This window comes from Chelonoidis abingdonii, chromosome 26, assembly GCF_003597395.2.
Source record: "Chelonoidis abingdonii isolate Lonesome George chromosome 26, CheloAbing_2.0, whole genome shotgun sequence".
Classification (NCBI taxonomy): Eukaryota; Metazoa; Chordata; order Testudines; family Testudinidae; genus Chelonoidis; species Chelonoidis abingdonii.
Window position 1 is genome coordinate 7505229 of NC_133794.1, and position 14074 is coordinate 7519302.

A 14074-nucleotide genomic window follows, 5' to 3' on the forward strand; every position below is an offset into this window, starting at 1 on the left:
AATTATTTATATTGAGTATTATAAAACTACCTAAAAAGCCATGGAATTGGCGTTAGACAGATGTGGTGGATGAGATATTTATTGTACCATCCTCTGTTGGTGAGAGAGACAAGCTTTTCAGCTTGTACAGAGCTCTTCAGGTCTGGGTCTCCAGAATTTGTTTGGGCTACCAACAGGCTCCAGCTGAGTGCCAGACCTGAAGAAGAGCTCTGTGTAAGCTTGAAACTTTTCTCTCTCTCTCTCTCTCTCTCACCAACAGAAGATGGTCCAGTAAAAGATAGTTTCACCCTCCTTGTCTTGCTGATAGCCGGGACTAACACTGCATACGTGGATTTGGCATGACACATGAAAATGATCGCGTTCACGGCTGATAGGAAGCTGCAATTAACTAAAATTGTCTGAGCAGTACACATTTGTATTACAGGTTATATAGGGCTTTAGAGAGAATCCCCACATCATTCCTGTAAGGGAGAGATCCTACCTGGCTACAGGTTTGGGAAACTGCCTTGCCCAAAGGCAACCTTTCTTCCATATCTCAAACATTTATGAATGGCAGCACTGGGCTTAGTGTAAAGTTCTTGTGTCCAAGTCCTGTCCTCAGCCCAATTCTCAGAGTCAGTATGTTGATCCCTTCCAGCAAAGCATAAATGTTTGATGAAGAAAATGTAAATAGGCATGGGGTTTATTGGTCAGAGCGAGGAAGTCAAAACTGCGAGGTCCTCTTCCTGATTCTGCCACCTGGGACCTTGGGTGCAAGTTACTTCACTTTGATAAAGGAAAAATGATCCTCAGGCTTGAGAGAAACAACTGTTTTTATTATTTTATTTTCTAAAAGGGGAGAAAGGTAACAATATTCCTGTCTCTGAACTCTAGCAGCTTTGTTCTCAGCTGCCTCATTGGGCATGTTGACACTGAGGCTTGCAGGCTGCCTCAGCTATCAAAGCCCATGTGCTTCTAACTAACCCTCCCAGGCCTCTGCCCCAAATAGCTCACCTGTAACCTTGCAGTGCTTTTCAGCCTTATTTATTAGCTTGCCTTGGGGCAACCATCAGTCTCTGGGCTTTAAAATGAAATGTTCTAACCCACAAGGGCCTTTGTTGTCCCTCTGCATCCCCAGCGCATTTGCTGGCTCCAGGATCAGCCTTGTGCTCTGAATGGCAAAACCCTGCGGCCTCCACAGTTTGTCCCTTCAGTGTAAATGCTGTGCTGCTCTCTGGCATGGTCGTGGCTTTGGCTCTGAGGCGCTGATACTTTGTGCCACTGAAGTGATTCAGCAGCAGCAGAGATCGAGCCAGGCTTTGCTGTGCCTGGCGTGTGCTAGCCGGGGCCCGCATCAGTAATGAGCCTCCCTGCTCGTCCCATCGCCTCAGAGCGCTTTGCGGAGGTGAGACGGGCGGAGCCGGGGAAGACCAAGGGGTGCTGAGGGGAAGGGGATGACCCTCCTCTCCCTTCTGCTGTGTCCCCGAAGAAGCTGGCCCGGCGGGAGGCGTGACTTGCGGCCCCTGTGGGCGTGGTTCCCGGGCTGGGGCCGCCTGCGGGGGGGCGTTATAGTCCCCCCCTCCTGGGGGCGCGGCGCAGTCGCCGACCATGGGCGGCCGGAAAGTCTGTGTCGTGGGCTCCGGGAACTGGTGAGCGTCCCCCGGGGGCCGCGTCCCCTACAGCCCGCCTGCCCCGGGGCAGCGCCGCGGCTCCTGCCGCCCATGGAGCCAAGTCCCGGAGCCGGGCTTGGTGCGGCCGTAGGCGAAGCTGGGATTCCCGTCCGGGGCGGGGGGTCCCGGTGCCGCCGCCTGGCCGGGGTCGGAGGCTGAGCCCCGCTGCAGCTGCCTCGGAGCCCGAGCTCTGCCCCGCCGGAGCCCGAGCTCTGCCCCGCCGGAGCCTGCCTGTCCCCTGTGCTCTGCCCTGCGCAGCTCCGTCTGCTGCGTGTCCCTGCCCTGCTGCCCCTGGGCTCGGGGTTGTCCCCCACACAGCCAGCGGCCCCGCCCCATGCCGTGCCCCCCAAGTGTCCTTAGTCCTGGTAACCCCCGGCTCCTTTGGCCTCTTCCTTTGACACCCCCCCAGCAGTTGATCTGGGGGTGCCCTGTGACCATGCTGGGGGCTCTGGGACCAGTACCCAGCGAGACTGCCAGCCCTCCCCACTACCAGGTTTCCTTCTAGGCATGGAAAAGACTCAGGGCAGGTGACTGGCATCCAGTCCCCTTTCTGTGACCATGGCCAAAGCTCTGCGGGGGCCATGTGGGAGAGAGCCCGCTCAGAGATTCTGCTGCTTAGGACCCATTGCCCCTTCTAGTGCCTGATTGGGCTCCCCCTCTGTGACCCCCACCCCCCCATGCATCTGCCTCCTCTGCTCTCTGCAGGGGCTCAGCCATCGCCAAGATCGTGGGCAGCAATGCGGCCAAGCTGGAGCAGTTTGAGACCACAGTGAACATGTGGGTATTTGAGGAGGAGGTGGGTGGGAAGAAGCTCACGGAAATCATCAACACGCAACATGAGAACGTCAAATACCTGCCAGGGCACAAGCTGCCACCCAATGTGGTGAGTCCAATATTTTTGCGGGGTTGGGGCAAGGTTGAGCAGAAGCTATTTCACCAGTGGGCAGGCTCTGTAGTCACATCAGGCATAGGCTGGGGAGATGCACAGAAGGTTCCTTGTGTTTCACTAACACCTTTCTCTCCAAAGCACATGGGCTGTGGTGTTGCAGCCACTCTTGGCCTGGAGGGCAGCAACTGAGCATTGCACAACACTGCATTTGAGCAAAGTCCTGATGAGCAGCTAGTCTCAGGTTCCAAAGCTGCCTGGATCTCCCATTCAGCTCCCTGGGAAGCACAAGCTAATCCTGTTGGAATGAAGTGATATCATGCCTGATGCTTAGACTGCTAAGCCATCCTTTTCCACTGCCCAAAGCACATGCCAGCCTGTATCCCAGGAACATCTTCATGGGCCACTGAAATGCAATCAATGCTGGGGTGGGACCCAGCAGCTTTTCACCAGCACCTAGCAATGTCACATGACCTCACAGGCTAGGAAGAGGCAGAGGCATGTCTCCTGTTGAAACTGCTGAGAGGATTTTTTTTCCGGGGGTGGGGAGAGAACTTGGGGGCAAATGCTTCCCTCTCCCTCCACACCACTGCAGAGCCCTGAAATGCAGCTGTGGATAGAGGAGCGGGCTTGTTTCTCTCCCAGCAGAGTGAAGATCAAGGGGGCAAGGCCTGTTTTCAAAGGCTTGTCTCCTTGGTGACGGAGGTAATAAATATCTGCTTCAGAGGCGGCTAACTGATCTGGGTCCCTGAGGCCAGGACACAGAGGGAACGGCTTGTGCAACCACTGCGGGGATGGCTTCTGTGCTCAGTTATTCATTCATGCAGTGAGCTTGCCCTGTGCGCCCTGCACTGGGGCCCCTGGCTGCTCTTACTCCATGGAGCCCCCCTCCCCTCCCTGCTGTTTGGCTGACTCCCTGCTTCTCACCCACGGTGCTCGCTCTGCCGCAACCTTGACTGAGGCAAAGGGCACCCTAGTTGCTCCTCACACCATACTGGATGGGAATGGCACTGGATGTCTGGTTGTGCTTTAGGGTGTCAGGCCTGCAAAAACCACCCTTCTTTCCAAGGGTCTGTGGTGTTTTAGGGGCAGCAACCTCCATTACAGAACTATGTGCCAGCAGGGAAGCGGGGTTAAACCCAACTAAGACCCCTCAGATAAGTGTGTGATCTCCCCATCCATCAGGCTCCTCTCTTGTCCCCACCCCAACCTCCCTGGCCTCTTGGGTGGCCTCTTATCTTCCTGTCCGGGACATGGGGCTGAGCCTTCCTCCAGGTGGTGCTCTGCCATCTTCAAGCCCCAGCTGCCTCACTGGACCCTGCCTCAAAGACCCTGCTTGAACTCCGGGGTTGAGGGGAGAAACTCATGTGGCTCCTGACTTCAGATGGGCCACGTTGCAGAACATGCCTCTGCAGGGAGCCTCTGGCAGCCCCCATTTCCCACCACATTACCTAGTAATGCCCAGGGTTTTACAGGCCCCTCTTGGCACTAGGTAGCGGCTTGGTGACGTGGACACAGCTCCTTGGTGATGAGCCCGTTCCCCTGCAGGTGGCGGTCCCAGACCTGCTGAAGGCCTCAACTGGGGCAGACATCCTCATCTTTGTGGTGCCCCACCAGTTCATCCGCAAACTCTGTGAGCAGCTCAAAGACCATGTGAAGAAGGAGACCATCGGGGTATCACTCATCAAGGTGTGAGCGGGGGAGCAGCATCTAGATGCTGAGCCTGGCTCACTGGGGGGCTCTGCGCACTGGCTGGCAGGGCATGAGCTAGGTGGTAGCAGGAGGGGGGGCCAGGTCTCAATTAATTTATTAATTAAACAAATCTCTAGGTGGACAAGGTGCTGGGGGGGGGGAGAGTCTAAGGGATTTTTTCACCTGGAAACTGGGTTTCATGGGTAGAGCAGGCATGTTCAGGCCATGGCACGGAGGGGAGAGCAGCAAGCAGAGTAACTCAGAAGGAATAGGAGCAGGGTACTTGACGTAGGGGGGCGGGTGTGAATACTGCTGTGGCATTGGGGGAGGGTGTGTGGGATGAAGGGAGACTATGGGGGCGGGCCTGGGGATTGGTGAAGGGATAGTAGAGCTGGGGTGTGGGGGTTAGGGCACTATGATCACTAGTAGAGATCATCAGGTGGGTGACCGAGGCATGATGGTGGGCCACGGGCCAGACTTTAATGCAGATGAGGCACAGGGGACACAGAGTGCAATGCAACTGAGGGAGCTTGGGAGTTACTGGGCCTCTGACCCCCTGGGGGAATAACCACTGCTCCCGGTTGCATCGCAGGGGGTGGATGAGGGCCCAGAGGGGCTGAAGCTGATCTCGCACGTTATCCATGAATGGCTGGGCATTGAGATGAGCGTCCTGATGGGGGCCAACATTGCCAACGAAGTGGCAGAGGAGAAGTTCTGCGAAACGACCATTGGTAATGAGCCACCCCACCTCGTTGCCCCCTCAGCCTGGAGCTGGGGAGGGGGCAGGGTTACAAGGGGTTAAAATACCCCACCCTACTCAGGGGCCCTGCCAGTCTTCCCTCCCAGGGCAGGCGTCCTGCCTGCTGCCTACCCCAGGCACAGGGCTTGGCGTGGGGGTAGGGAGGGCACCTCAGCAGGTGTCAGATGCTTAGTTGGGTGGTGTTAGAAAAATGACTCTTCCTCCCACACCCATCCCTGCACCGTCAGGGTGGGTCTTTGAACATCAGCCAGCTTCACCAGCATGATTGTATGTGTGGGCCTGTTGGCTACACAGAGCCCGGGTGTGTGAGGAGCTGGCTGGGGTCATGTCATCCCTGGGCATTGGCGATAAAACCCTCATCGCAGGTCCAGTGTCAGGCCCTTTATTCCTGGTGCTGGAGACAGACATCTGCTGGGTTCCAGCTTTCTGGATTTTCTGGCGTTGCACCACAGGCAAGGGGGACAAGCCTCGTGATGCCAAGGGGGCTGGAGCCCTAGAAAGAAAACTGAGCAGAGGGCTTGTGGCATCATGTTAAGGGACCTTTTGGTGACACTTTCCCAGTCTTATATTATCAGTAGGGCAGCTGGAAAGCTCAGCTGATGACAGGCCGTCTGTATGGCCTGTTTGTTAAACACAGAAAGCAGCCAAGATCAACTGAATGACTGGCTGGCTTGGGCATCTCTTCTGTTCATGAGAGTCAAAGGTGGCTTTGGCTTTAAAAGCAGACGAGACACTGCAAAGGGGAGGCGGGTTGGGCTAGAACGTTGTAAACCCATCATGCTGTTAGTCCTAATCACGGTGGTGCCTAGCAGCCAAAGCCCCGTTGTACTGGGTGCTACACAACCACACAGACGGTATCAATCCAAGAGCTGGCAGGACTAAGGCCCTTTTTCATGGCATGAGTGCATGTCAGTTATAGCCTGGTGGATACACCAGAGAGGCTTGGAATTGGTCAGGTCTCCTGGGAACTATTTTGGGGTTATTACTTTATCAATCTAGCAGCACAGCCTGAATGTGGCACTTTCCAGCCATGCATAGCAGCCATGTCCTTGTCCACTCAGGCAAAATGCAGGCAGCAGAGGAGCAGTGTTGCAGCATGAAAACTAAGAGGCTGAGCTGGGATGGGTCTTATACCACGTTACCTTCATGGGTTTTTATTAATTTAGGGCAAAAATTTCAAACCTGGATGCCTGGAGTCAGGGTGTTTAAGCCCTGCACTGGCCTGGCTTTCAGGGGGCCCAAGCCCTGTTGAAGGCAATCGGCATTGCTGACTATGGACCCAGGTCCTGCCCATGCCTAAATGTTGATGTAGGAGCCTGGCCCCATGTCTGAAAATCACAGCCTCTCCTGGTCCATTATTAAAGTGGGCACTGGCCTTCTGGGACACTCCTCCAGTCCTGGGTCTTTGCTTGCTACTAGCTATGTTTTACAGTAACAGCACTTCCCTCTGGCTTATTTGCTGTGTTCAGAGTCTCCACCCCTGCTGAATGTGTTTTAATTACTAAGAAATATGCCTCACTCATACAGACCAGAGCTGGTGAGCCCCGTTTATAACAGCTCCCTCTACTCAATGTATTTGTATACTTCCCAGCACCAGGGACACCCCCGCCCCCCCGCGAGCTGGAGAGGCAGCGTGGGGGTTACGGTCATACAAATACCAAGCGTCCGGTCAGGGCACAATTGTTTCCTGCAGCATCTGTCACAGCGTATTAAGAGCAGCTTGGGGCCAACTGCCGTTATGGCTGTAGAGATCAAAGCCTCTATTGCACGTTCCTTTGGGAGCTGTGGGAGGATTAGAGTGGAAAAGCAGTGACCCGATGCAGGTGCTTGGCCCCTTGGGGGGGGGGGGCTGTCATGTGTGTGTTCGTGTTTGTTGCCCCCGCAAGGAGCTGAGTGACTCATACATAAAGGTAGCATTAAGTCAACTCACCAGCAGGCAGGGAAAGCCAAGCCTGCGTTGTCCCTAATTAGGTTTCATCATGTTAAAGTCACGCCAGACGTGCTCTGGGTAAAGGTGCCTTATTAAGTCAAAATTGTGATTCTGCCTCCAGTTGAATTAGCAGCAGGGCTCTGCAACTGCTTCAAGTTCCAGTAACATGCGTCAGGCCACTATGAGGGTAAGAATTGAAGCCTGGAGCAGAGGGACAAGGGGCATAGGTTGGGGCGGGGCGGGCAGCATTGAGGGTTTTGTAATGTCAAACAGCCAGGCTGTGGTTCCCTTTATCACTGCAACAGCTGATGGCTCCACGCTCCTTGCTGCTGTCAGCTTTTGCTAGACCACCTGTCTCCATGATATCCCAAGGCCACCAAGGCTAACAACTGATCCAGTTTGTGTTTGGCCAGCATCCGTGCAGGAGTGCTGCAGCAGGCTTATTGCTCCTTGCCTGATGATACTTTTCTAGGTCAATACATTGAGGCCTTTCCTGTCTGCATATGTTCCGGGGCACTGGATGAAATTCAGAGGGACCCCGCTGGGGTTGGCGCGCTCTGCCTGTTGGCCTGGCAAAGCTTGGATTTAATTTATATTTGGAGGGTAGGGCTCAGGCACTGTCCTTCTGCACCATCCACTCAGCGAGTCTCAGAGCACTTCACAAGTATTAAGCCCCCCCCCGGTTGTACCCCACAGAGGTCACTGTTGTTCCCACTGTGTGTCAGTTCCCTCGACTATTATGTGTCAAACTGGGTTGCTGGGAATGGAAACCAGGAGGCCTGGCTGTTAGGCCCTGCATTTAGCTGATCAGGGTGAGATGCCATGTGTAGCAGCTGGACTTGTGTGCCTGTATTAATGCTGTGTCCCGGAGGCGAGACTCCTCCTCCAGAAAAGGCACTTCTGCTTCCTTTTGCCAGTAGGACACTGGAGTCCTTTTGTGGGGCCTAGTCACAGGGGCTGGACCGTCCATGTGCCAGCTCTGCTGCCCTAGTGTCAATAAAACCAGATCCCTCCCCACTGCTCTGCAAGGCCCAAGCTCTAACACCTGGCAAGAGGGGCAGAGCTGTCAGGAATGTGGAGGCTTGAGTTCAGCTCCTCTATTGGGCAGGTTGGAGGAGGGCACAATCCTTCTCCAGCATCTTTGCCAGTAACGCTGCCCCCCCAACACACACCCTTTAGGCTGCAAGAACCTGGAGCATGGGCGAATCTTGAAGGAGCTGATGCAGACGCGCAACTTCCGGATCACCGTGGTACCAGAGGCTGACACTGTGGAGATCTGCGGGGCCCTCAAGGTGCACGAAAGGGCAGGGCATCGGGTTAGCAATGGGCCTGGCCTGCCATCTCTGCAGGGCATTCAGGGAGGCTAAATGGAGAGGCCTAAGTTGACTTAGGCTGGGTCACTACTCACACAAAGCATCATGGGAGCAATGGGGAGGCCTCAGTGTTACACCAAGTCCAGCAGCTTGCCCATGCTGAGGCAAGTGGACACAGTGGGAAGGATGCCACCTAGGTCTCCCATCCAGGTGCTGGCTGATCCAGCCCTGCTTAGTTGACAGGCTCTGAGCAGGAGGAGCAGGTATGGGCCCTCAGGGAGGTACCTTGATGCTCCAGGAACATGCAGACACTGACAGAGAGTGATCCCTGCTGGTAACAGGCCCCTGTGGGCTGTTGTCCCCACAGAACGTCGTAGCTGTAGGGGCTGGTTTCTGTGATGGCCTGAGCTTTGGGGACAACACCAAGGCAGCTGTGATTCGCCTCGGGCTGATGGAGATGATCACGTTTGCCAAGCTCTTCTGCAAAGGCCCTGTCACCTCGTCCACCTTCCTGGAGAGCTGTGGGATCGCCGACCTTATCACCACCTGCTATGGTGGCAGGAACCGCAGGGTGGCCGAGGCTTTTGCCAGGACTGGGAAGGTGCGTGCCAGGGTGGGGAATGTTGGTGGCATCATGGACCTGAGCAGTCTGGTTTTTTGTGGGGGAGAAGGAATGGAGCTCGGTAGTAAATGGGCTGTAGCAAGAGGGGCCCTGTCCTGGTGGGTCACAACCTGGTGGCCTAACTTCCTTAGTGAATCAGATCAGCACTCACTATCCCTGCTGCATTGGCTCAGCCAGTGCTGGATGCTGCAGAGGAAGGTGCAACCCCTCCACACCATAACTGGACAGAGCTCTGCCCTGACACAGTCCTAGTGCACAGCTGTGAGCCCATAGGGCAGATCCAGGCAGCTGCTGCTCTCTTCAGCCCATTTGGTCCTCCCCTGTGATGAGGCCTTCTGACTTGGGGAAGAAAGGACAGACTGGGGATCAGAGGCTGCAGGTGAATGGGCCTAGCTCACCTTGCAGTTGGGTTATATTTGGCTTGTTTAGTCCATTGAGCAGTTGGAGAAGGAGATGCTGAATGGACAAAAGCTGCAGGGTCCCCAGACGGCTGCCGAGCTGAACCACATCCTCAAACAGAAGAACCTGGCGGAGAAGTGAGTGCTGTTGCCCCTCCCCTCGGCTTTGCCCATGGTCTCCCTTGGAGCCCACCTACAAGTGGGTCGGGCTCTCTGGCACAGCCCAAGCCTTAGCTCTGCACCCACATTTGTAGTAGAAGTGGACCTGCCTCAGAGCCTGGATTGTCTGCCCCAGAGATCACGGTCCTTGGTGGAGACAGAGGGTCAATCTGCTAACTCCAGTGCAATCCCAGCCAACCACTCATTAGGAAGCTGGATGGTGACAGCAACTCATTCCTCGTTAGCTGATCTGGAGCTTTGTCCCTGTGTCAGTGTCTCTTGTTGCCAGTATCTCTGTTGGAGTTCGCCTTTCTGAGGCTGCTTGGCTGCAGTGTTGTCAGGCACTATGGGCAGTGTCTGCCATTGTCACCAGCTCCTGCCTTCTAGTCTGGTTCCTCATTTATGACTTGCCTGGGTAGGTGCCTGGTGCATGTGAGGACAAGCCTGCCTTGGGGCTGCACATCATCTGCTCTGCATGCTGGATTGCAAAACTGCACCCTCCTTGTCTGATGTGGGGACAGGAGCTCCAGTCTCCTCCAACCACCCCAGCCATGGTAGTTAATAAGAGCAGGTGATGCTGCTTTTCTCACATGTCAAGCCAGGTAGAACTGCTAAATCCAGATGAGACCATCTGCCAAGGTTCTGACTCCTGCATGTATAAAGCCAGTACATGTACCTGTGCAGATCTTGTAAGCTAAGCAGAGCCATCTTGGCTCAGCACTTGGAGGGGAGATTTGTGGGAAAACCAATGTGTTATATTTCTGATTCAGCAGGAGACATTTTCCGCTCCCTGGATTGGTGTTTAGCCCAATGCCTAGCAGAGGGGTGGCGGGTGCTGTGCTGCAGGAGGTGTCACCTGTTGAATGAAGCACCAAATGTCTGTGGTTGTTAAGCTTTTGTGTCACTGAGCGTTAGTGCGCTAATGTCAGGATGGGGGCTGTGCTCTATCAATGGCAGGTGTGTTCGGCCTCTGTGTACCCTCTCTAGTCTCGGCTGGATACACCAGCCTTCATTTCCTGCCCTAAACTGCTGTGTGCTGCTAAGCAAAAGATGTCGGGTGCAGGGATCCCTATATGCTCCAGAGGTTGAAATTCTGTATGTGTAGAGATGTATTTGCCATCATCAGTGGTGCGTACTGTGTCACTTTGTCCATCTGCCCATAGGTTCCCCCTCTTCACTGCTGTGTATCAGATTTGCTATGAGGACAAACCTGTCGCTGAATTCATCAAGTGCCTCCAGAACCATCCTGCCCATATGTAACTGGGCCCCGTCCACTGAACCACTGAGACGAGGAGAGCCACTGGTGCAGCATGAGCCTTCATGTACAGAGACACTGGATCCTCCATGAGCCATGGGTAAGGTGGGGGGAGGGTCTCTCTTCCATGGCCCTGGGACTGGCTAGCCCTCTGCCTGTCGATGCTTTCTTGATTCTATATGGAAGCACCAAATTAAACTCCCTCCTTTTCTGGGGCGTCTAAAATTTGCTGGTGCCCAGGATATCCTCCTTGGGGAGGACATGGCCTCAGTGATGAACCTGGTCCTCTTTATGTGCGGCTCTTCTGGGCTTCGTGAGTTGTCTGTAGATGAAGCATGTGGAGGCTGCCTTGGCTGTGAGGACAGCCTACTTTTGCGCGCTGCATCCCTGACAGGGGACTGCCTGACAGGGCAAACGTCCTTTGTTGTCTGCTGCAGTAGTAATTTGTCACTATTTTTTTTTAGCTTACCTTCCCCGTGGTGGACACCTGCCAGATTTTATCTGTCCACAGCCAAACTCCTCATGATTTTAAAAGGGGTCAACAATCCCCCTTTTTATAATCAGCCCCAGGGCATAGGGAGCGCTCGCACATGAAACCCTGCTCCGCAAAGTCTCTTCCAGTGCCTTGGTTATAGCCTAGCCTTGACTGCCACAGTGCCAGGACCCCATCAAGCTGGTGAGGGTAATGTCTTATTTTTGTGCCAGGGTAACTCCACAGATGTCAAAAGGCAGCTTCCCAGGGCTGTGTCCACTGCAGACTAAAGGAAGTTCTTTGGCCTTTTATTCTGCAGCTCAAAGCAAACCCCATTGGATACACAAATTCCTGAATCCTCCCCTGTGACTGTTGGGTCATTCTGCCTCACAACTCCCTGTTGTGTCCCATGTAGCTTTTCCTCCCTTCTGGGCTTTGTGCAGCTCCTGTCTGGCTATTGCAACCAGGGACTCATGTCCCTGAGTCAGAACTGCAGTGGGCTCCTCTACCTGGGTGTGTTGCTGGCTGTGAATCTTGTTAGTATTGCACCTCCCTGAGCAATTGGGCCAAGCTGCTTTTAATCAAGAAATGGGCTGGACCTGGGCAGCCTCCTGGCCCCCAGAGCAGCTGGATTCTGTGCCTCGGGCCTGTCTCTACTTTTACTTGTGTGCCTTGGGGGCTGCACTCTTCCTGATGTTCCTCTCATTAGTGCCTGTGGGCTCTTGTCAGGCCCAGCTGGGGAGGCTGAAACTGTCCACTATAACAGGGGCCATGAGGTGTCAACTGAGCTGCATTTCCCTGGAGTAACCCCCTGACCTGGAGGGTGTGGGAGGGAGAGGGGAGCCATTTACCAGCGCAAAGGGGACTTGGGGGTCCCTGTAGACTTTCAGTGGGCATTAGGCACCTAACAACTGCCCTATGTGCCTTTGAAAATGGCCCCTCAGTAGCAACCTGTTACAAGCCTGTCTGAATCCTGTCACAAAGCCAGATAATTCCTTGCTACATCTTCACAAGGTTGTGGCCTCCGAATGCCCCAGGCTGGGCTCATGGATGTGAGTGAGCAAAATGCACCCCCACCCCCACCCAAGCACTGGCCTTGCCTGGTGTCTCCGAGTGGCTGAACATGAAAGTACTTCTATTGTGATTGTTTAATTAAAATAATATATGGACAAGGGGGGAAAAACCTCAGCCCCCAGTTTCTGCCGCTTCATTCTCTTTTTGCTGGTGCTGGCTAGACCTAGGGCCGGTGCGAGGCCAGACTAGTGCATCCCCCACAGTCCTATTTGGCCTTGAACGCTCTGTGCTGTACCCCAGAGGGAAGGCATAGAGCTCATAGGGGAGGCAGGGCTGGCTGCAGGGTCTGGTTTCTAACTGGTACCCTGGCTGACTGCTGTGATTCCACTTCAGCCGCTGGATGGGATGGACCCAAAGGAGCTGGGGCAATTGAGATCTTGCTGCCTGGAAGTGACTGGGCAAGAGTACTAGGATCCTGTTTCTGATTTTCTCCATAAGTGGGACCTATGGGTGGGGAGGGAGACTAGGGCTGGGACCCTGCAGTAAGAAGCGTGTGCAGCTGTAACCCCAGAGCCTGTTCTCCCAGGCTGCCCTGACATGCTCTCTTGCTGGTGTGGTCCTTGTGGCTTTATTCTCCATGCCTTTCTCCCCCAGGACCACTGGTTCCTCTTAGCAAAACTTGTCCAAGTACCTCCAGCTGGGTTGCCTCCCTGTAAAACACATCTTGTCCTAAGTGACCTTTCCAGTCCCCCTCCCACCAAAGTTCAGCCAGAGGAACTTAATCTGCTGGTACTAGTCACTGGTGTGCTTTTATTAGATGTTCATTATCTCCAGATACCCTCTGACCTTTAGATTGAACTGACTGTATAGAAGGCTGCCAGCTTCAGTCGCCTCATGTGCCCCCTCCCCTATCCTGCTGGGGCTACAGAGAAGAGACAGAACCTTACTCCCACACCCTGACACCACTCCTGGTGCTGGGGGTGGCTGTCTGCTCTTATTGCCTTGGAGATCTGGGAGATCCAAGCCCAGATCTTTTTGCATGAGGTGCTTCTGTCAGAGGCCCCCTGTATTAATATGCAGGGGACCTCTCCCACCCTGCCACAACTGAGTCCCAGCTTCTCCCTCAGAGCAACCTCTGAATTACTCCAGCCTAGGCCCATTGCAAGTGGGGGACGGTCTCTGAAATGCTTCTCACCCCGTCGCACAAGCTGCACTCCAGTTCCCCTGCACGATGACGTCTCCTTACACCCTGACCTTGTATGCCCCAGATCACAGTGGTTCAGCTACTTCAGTGCCTGATGCCAGGCTGGCAGGGTGTGTGTAAGGATGTGGCTGCAGCAGCATCTTTCACAGGTAGGTGCTTCCTGTGTTCCCCAGGTCACCTTGTCACATCTAGTGGTGGAGGGCTGAACTTGATGTGCAAGCACTGAGCAGCTTTACCACTACCTGAGATGTGGCTAGCTTGGTCCTACCATCAGACTTCACTGCAGTTGTGACAGAGCCCAGATCCCCTGGGGCAAGGATGGGCAGAGCTTGTCTCTGAGAGCCTCACTGCTCTTGAGGAAAAGCTCCCCCATCCTGTCCAGCCGCTGGCTATAAAAAGTCTCCCCTTTGCCATTTGGAGTTATGTTCTGCAGACACAGCACACATCAAAGGGCACTCTGGATGTCAGTGCAGCTACAAGAGCTACATTTATTTCTGATCCCAGGTGCAGGGGGAGACCTTTACTGGCCAGCAGGACCCAGAAATGAAGCAAGCAGCCTAAGCACTTCCACTCTTAGTTTGTCTGTGGCTGCGAGGGACTTTCAGGTTGGAGCAAACTTTTGTGAAGCCAGCACTAGCATGCTAGCAGCAGTGAGCATATTTCCTGGCCGCTGCCCCTTTGGAGGCGCTCAGACAGCTTCCTGGGCAGCATGGCAACGGT

The 14074-nt window shown here is 54.5% G+C and overlaps 1 protein-coding gene across 1 annotated transcript; it reads left to right on the forward strand.

The window, feature by feature from the left end:
* The first annotated feature begins 1542 nt into the window (after nt 1-1542).
* GPD1 (glycerol-3-phosphate dehydrogenase 1) lies at nt 1543-10934 on the forward strand. Its single transcript, XM_032782304.1, has 8 exons — nt 1543-1628; nt 2355-2532; nt 4084-4224; nt 4820-4958; nt 8097-8209; nt 8598-8831; nt 9282-9388; nt 10573-10934. The coding sequence occupies exons 1-8, from the start codon at nt 1588-1590 to the stop codon at nt 10667-10669; spliced, it is 1050 nt and encodes a 349-aa protein (XP_032638195.1). The 5' UTR covers nt 1543-1587; the 3' UTR covers nt 10670-10934.
* The last annotated feature ends 3140 nt before the right edge of the window (nt 10935-14074 follow it).

Excerpts from the sequence above, each read along its gene's own strand:
- GPD1 (XM_032782304.1), top strand. The coding sequence starts at position 1,588 with ATGGGCGGCCGGAAAGTCTGTGTCGTGGGCTCCGGGAACTG. Across the intron at positions 1,629-2,354 it reads GTCGTGGGCTCCGGGAACTG|GGGCTCAGCCATCGCCAAGA; the intron begins GTGAGCGTCCCC and ends TGCTCTCTGCAG. Across the intron at positions 8,832-9,281 it reads CTTTTGCCAGGACTGGGAAG|TCCATTGAGCAGTTGGAGAA; the intron begins GTGCGTGCCAGG and ends TGGCTTGTTTAG.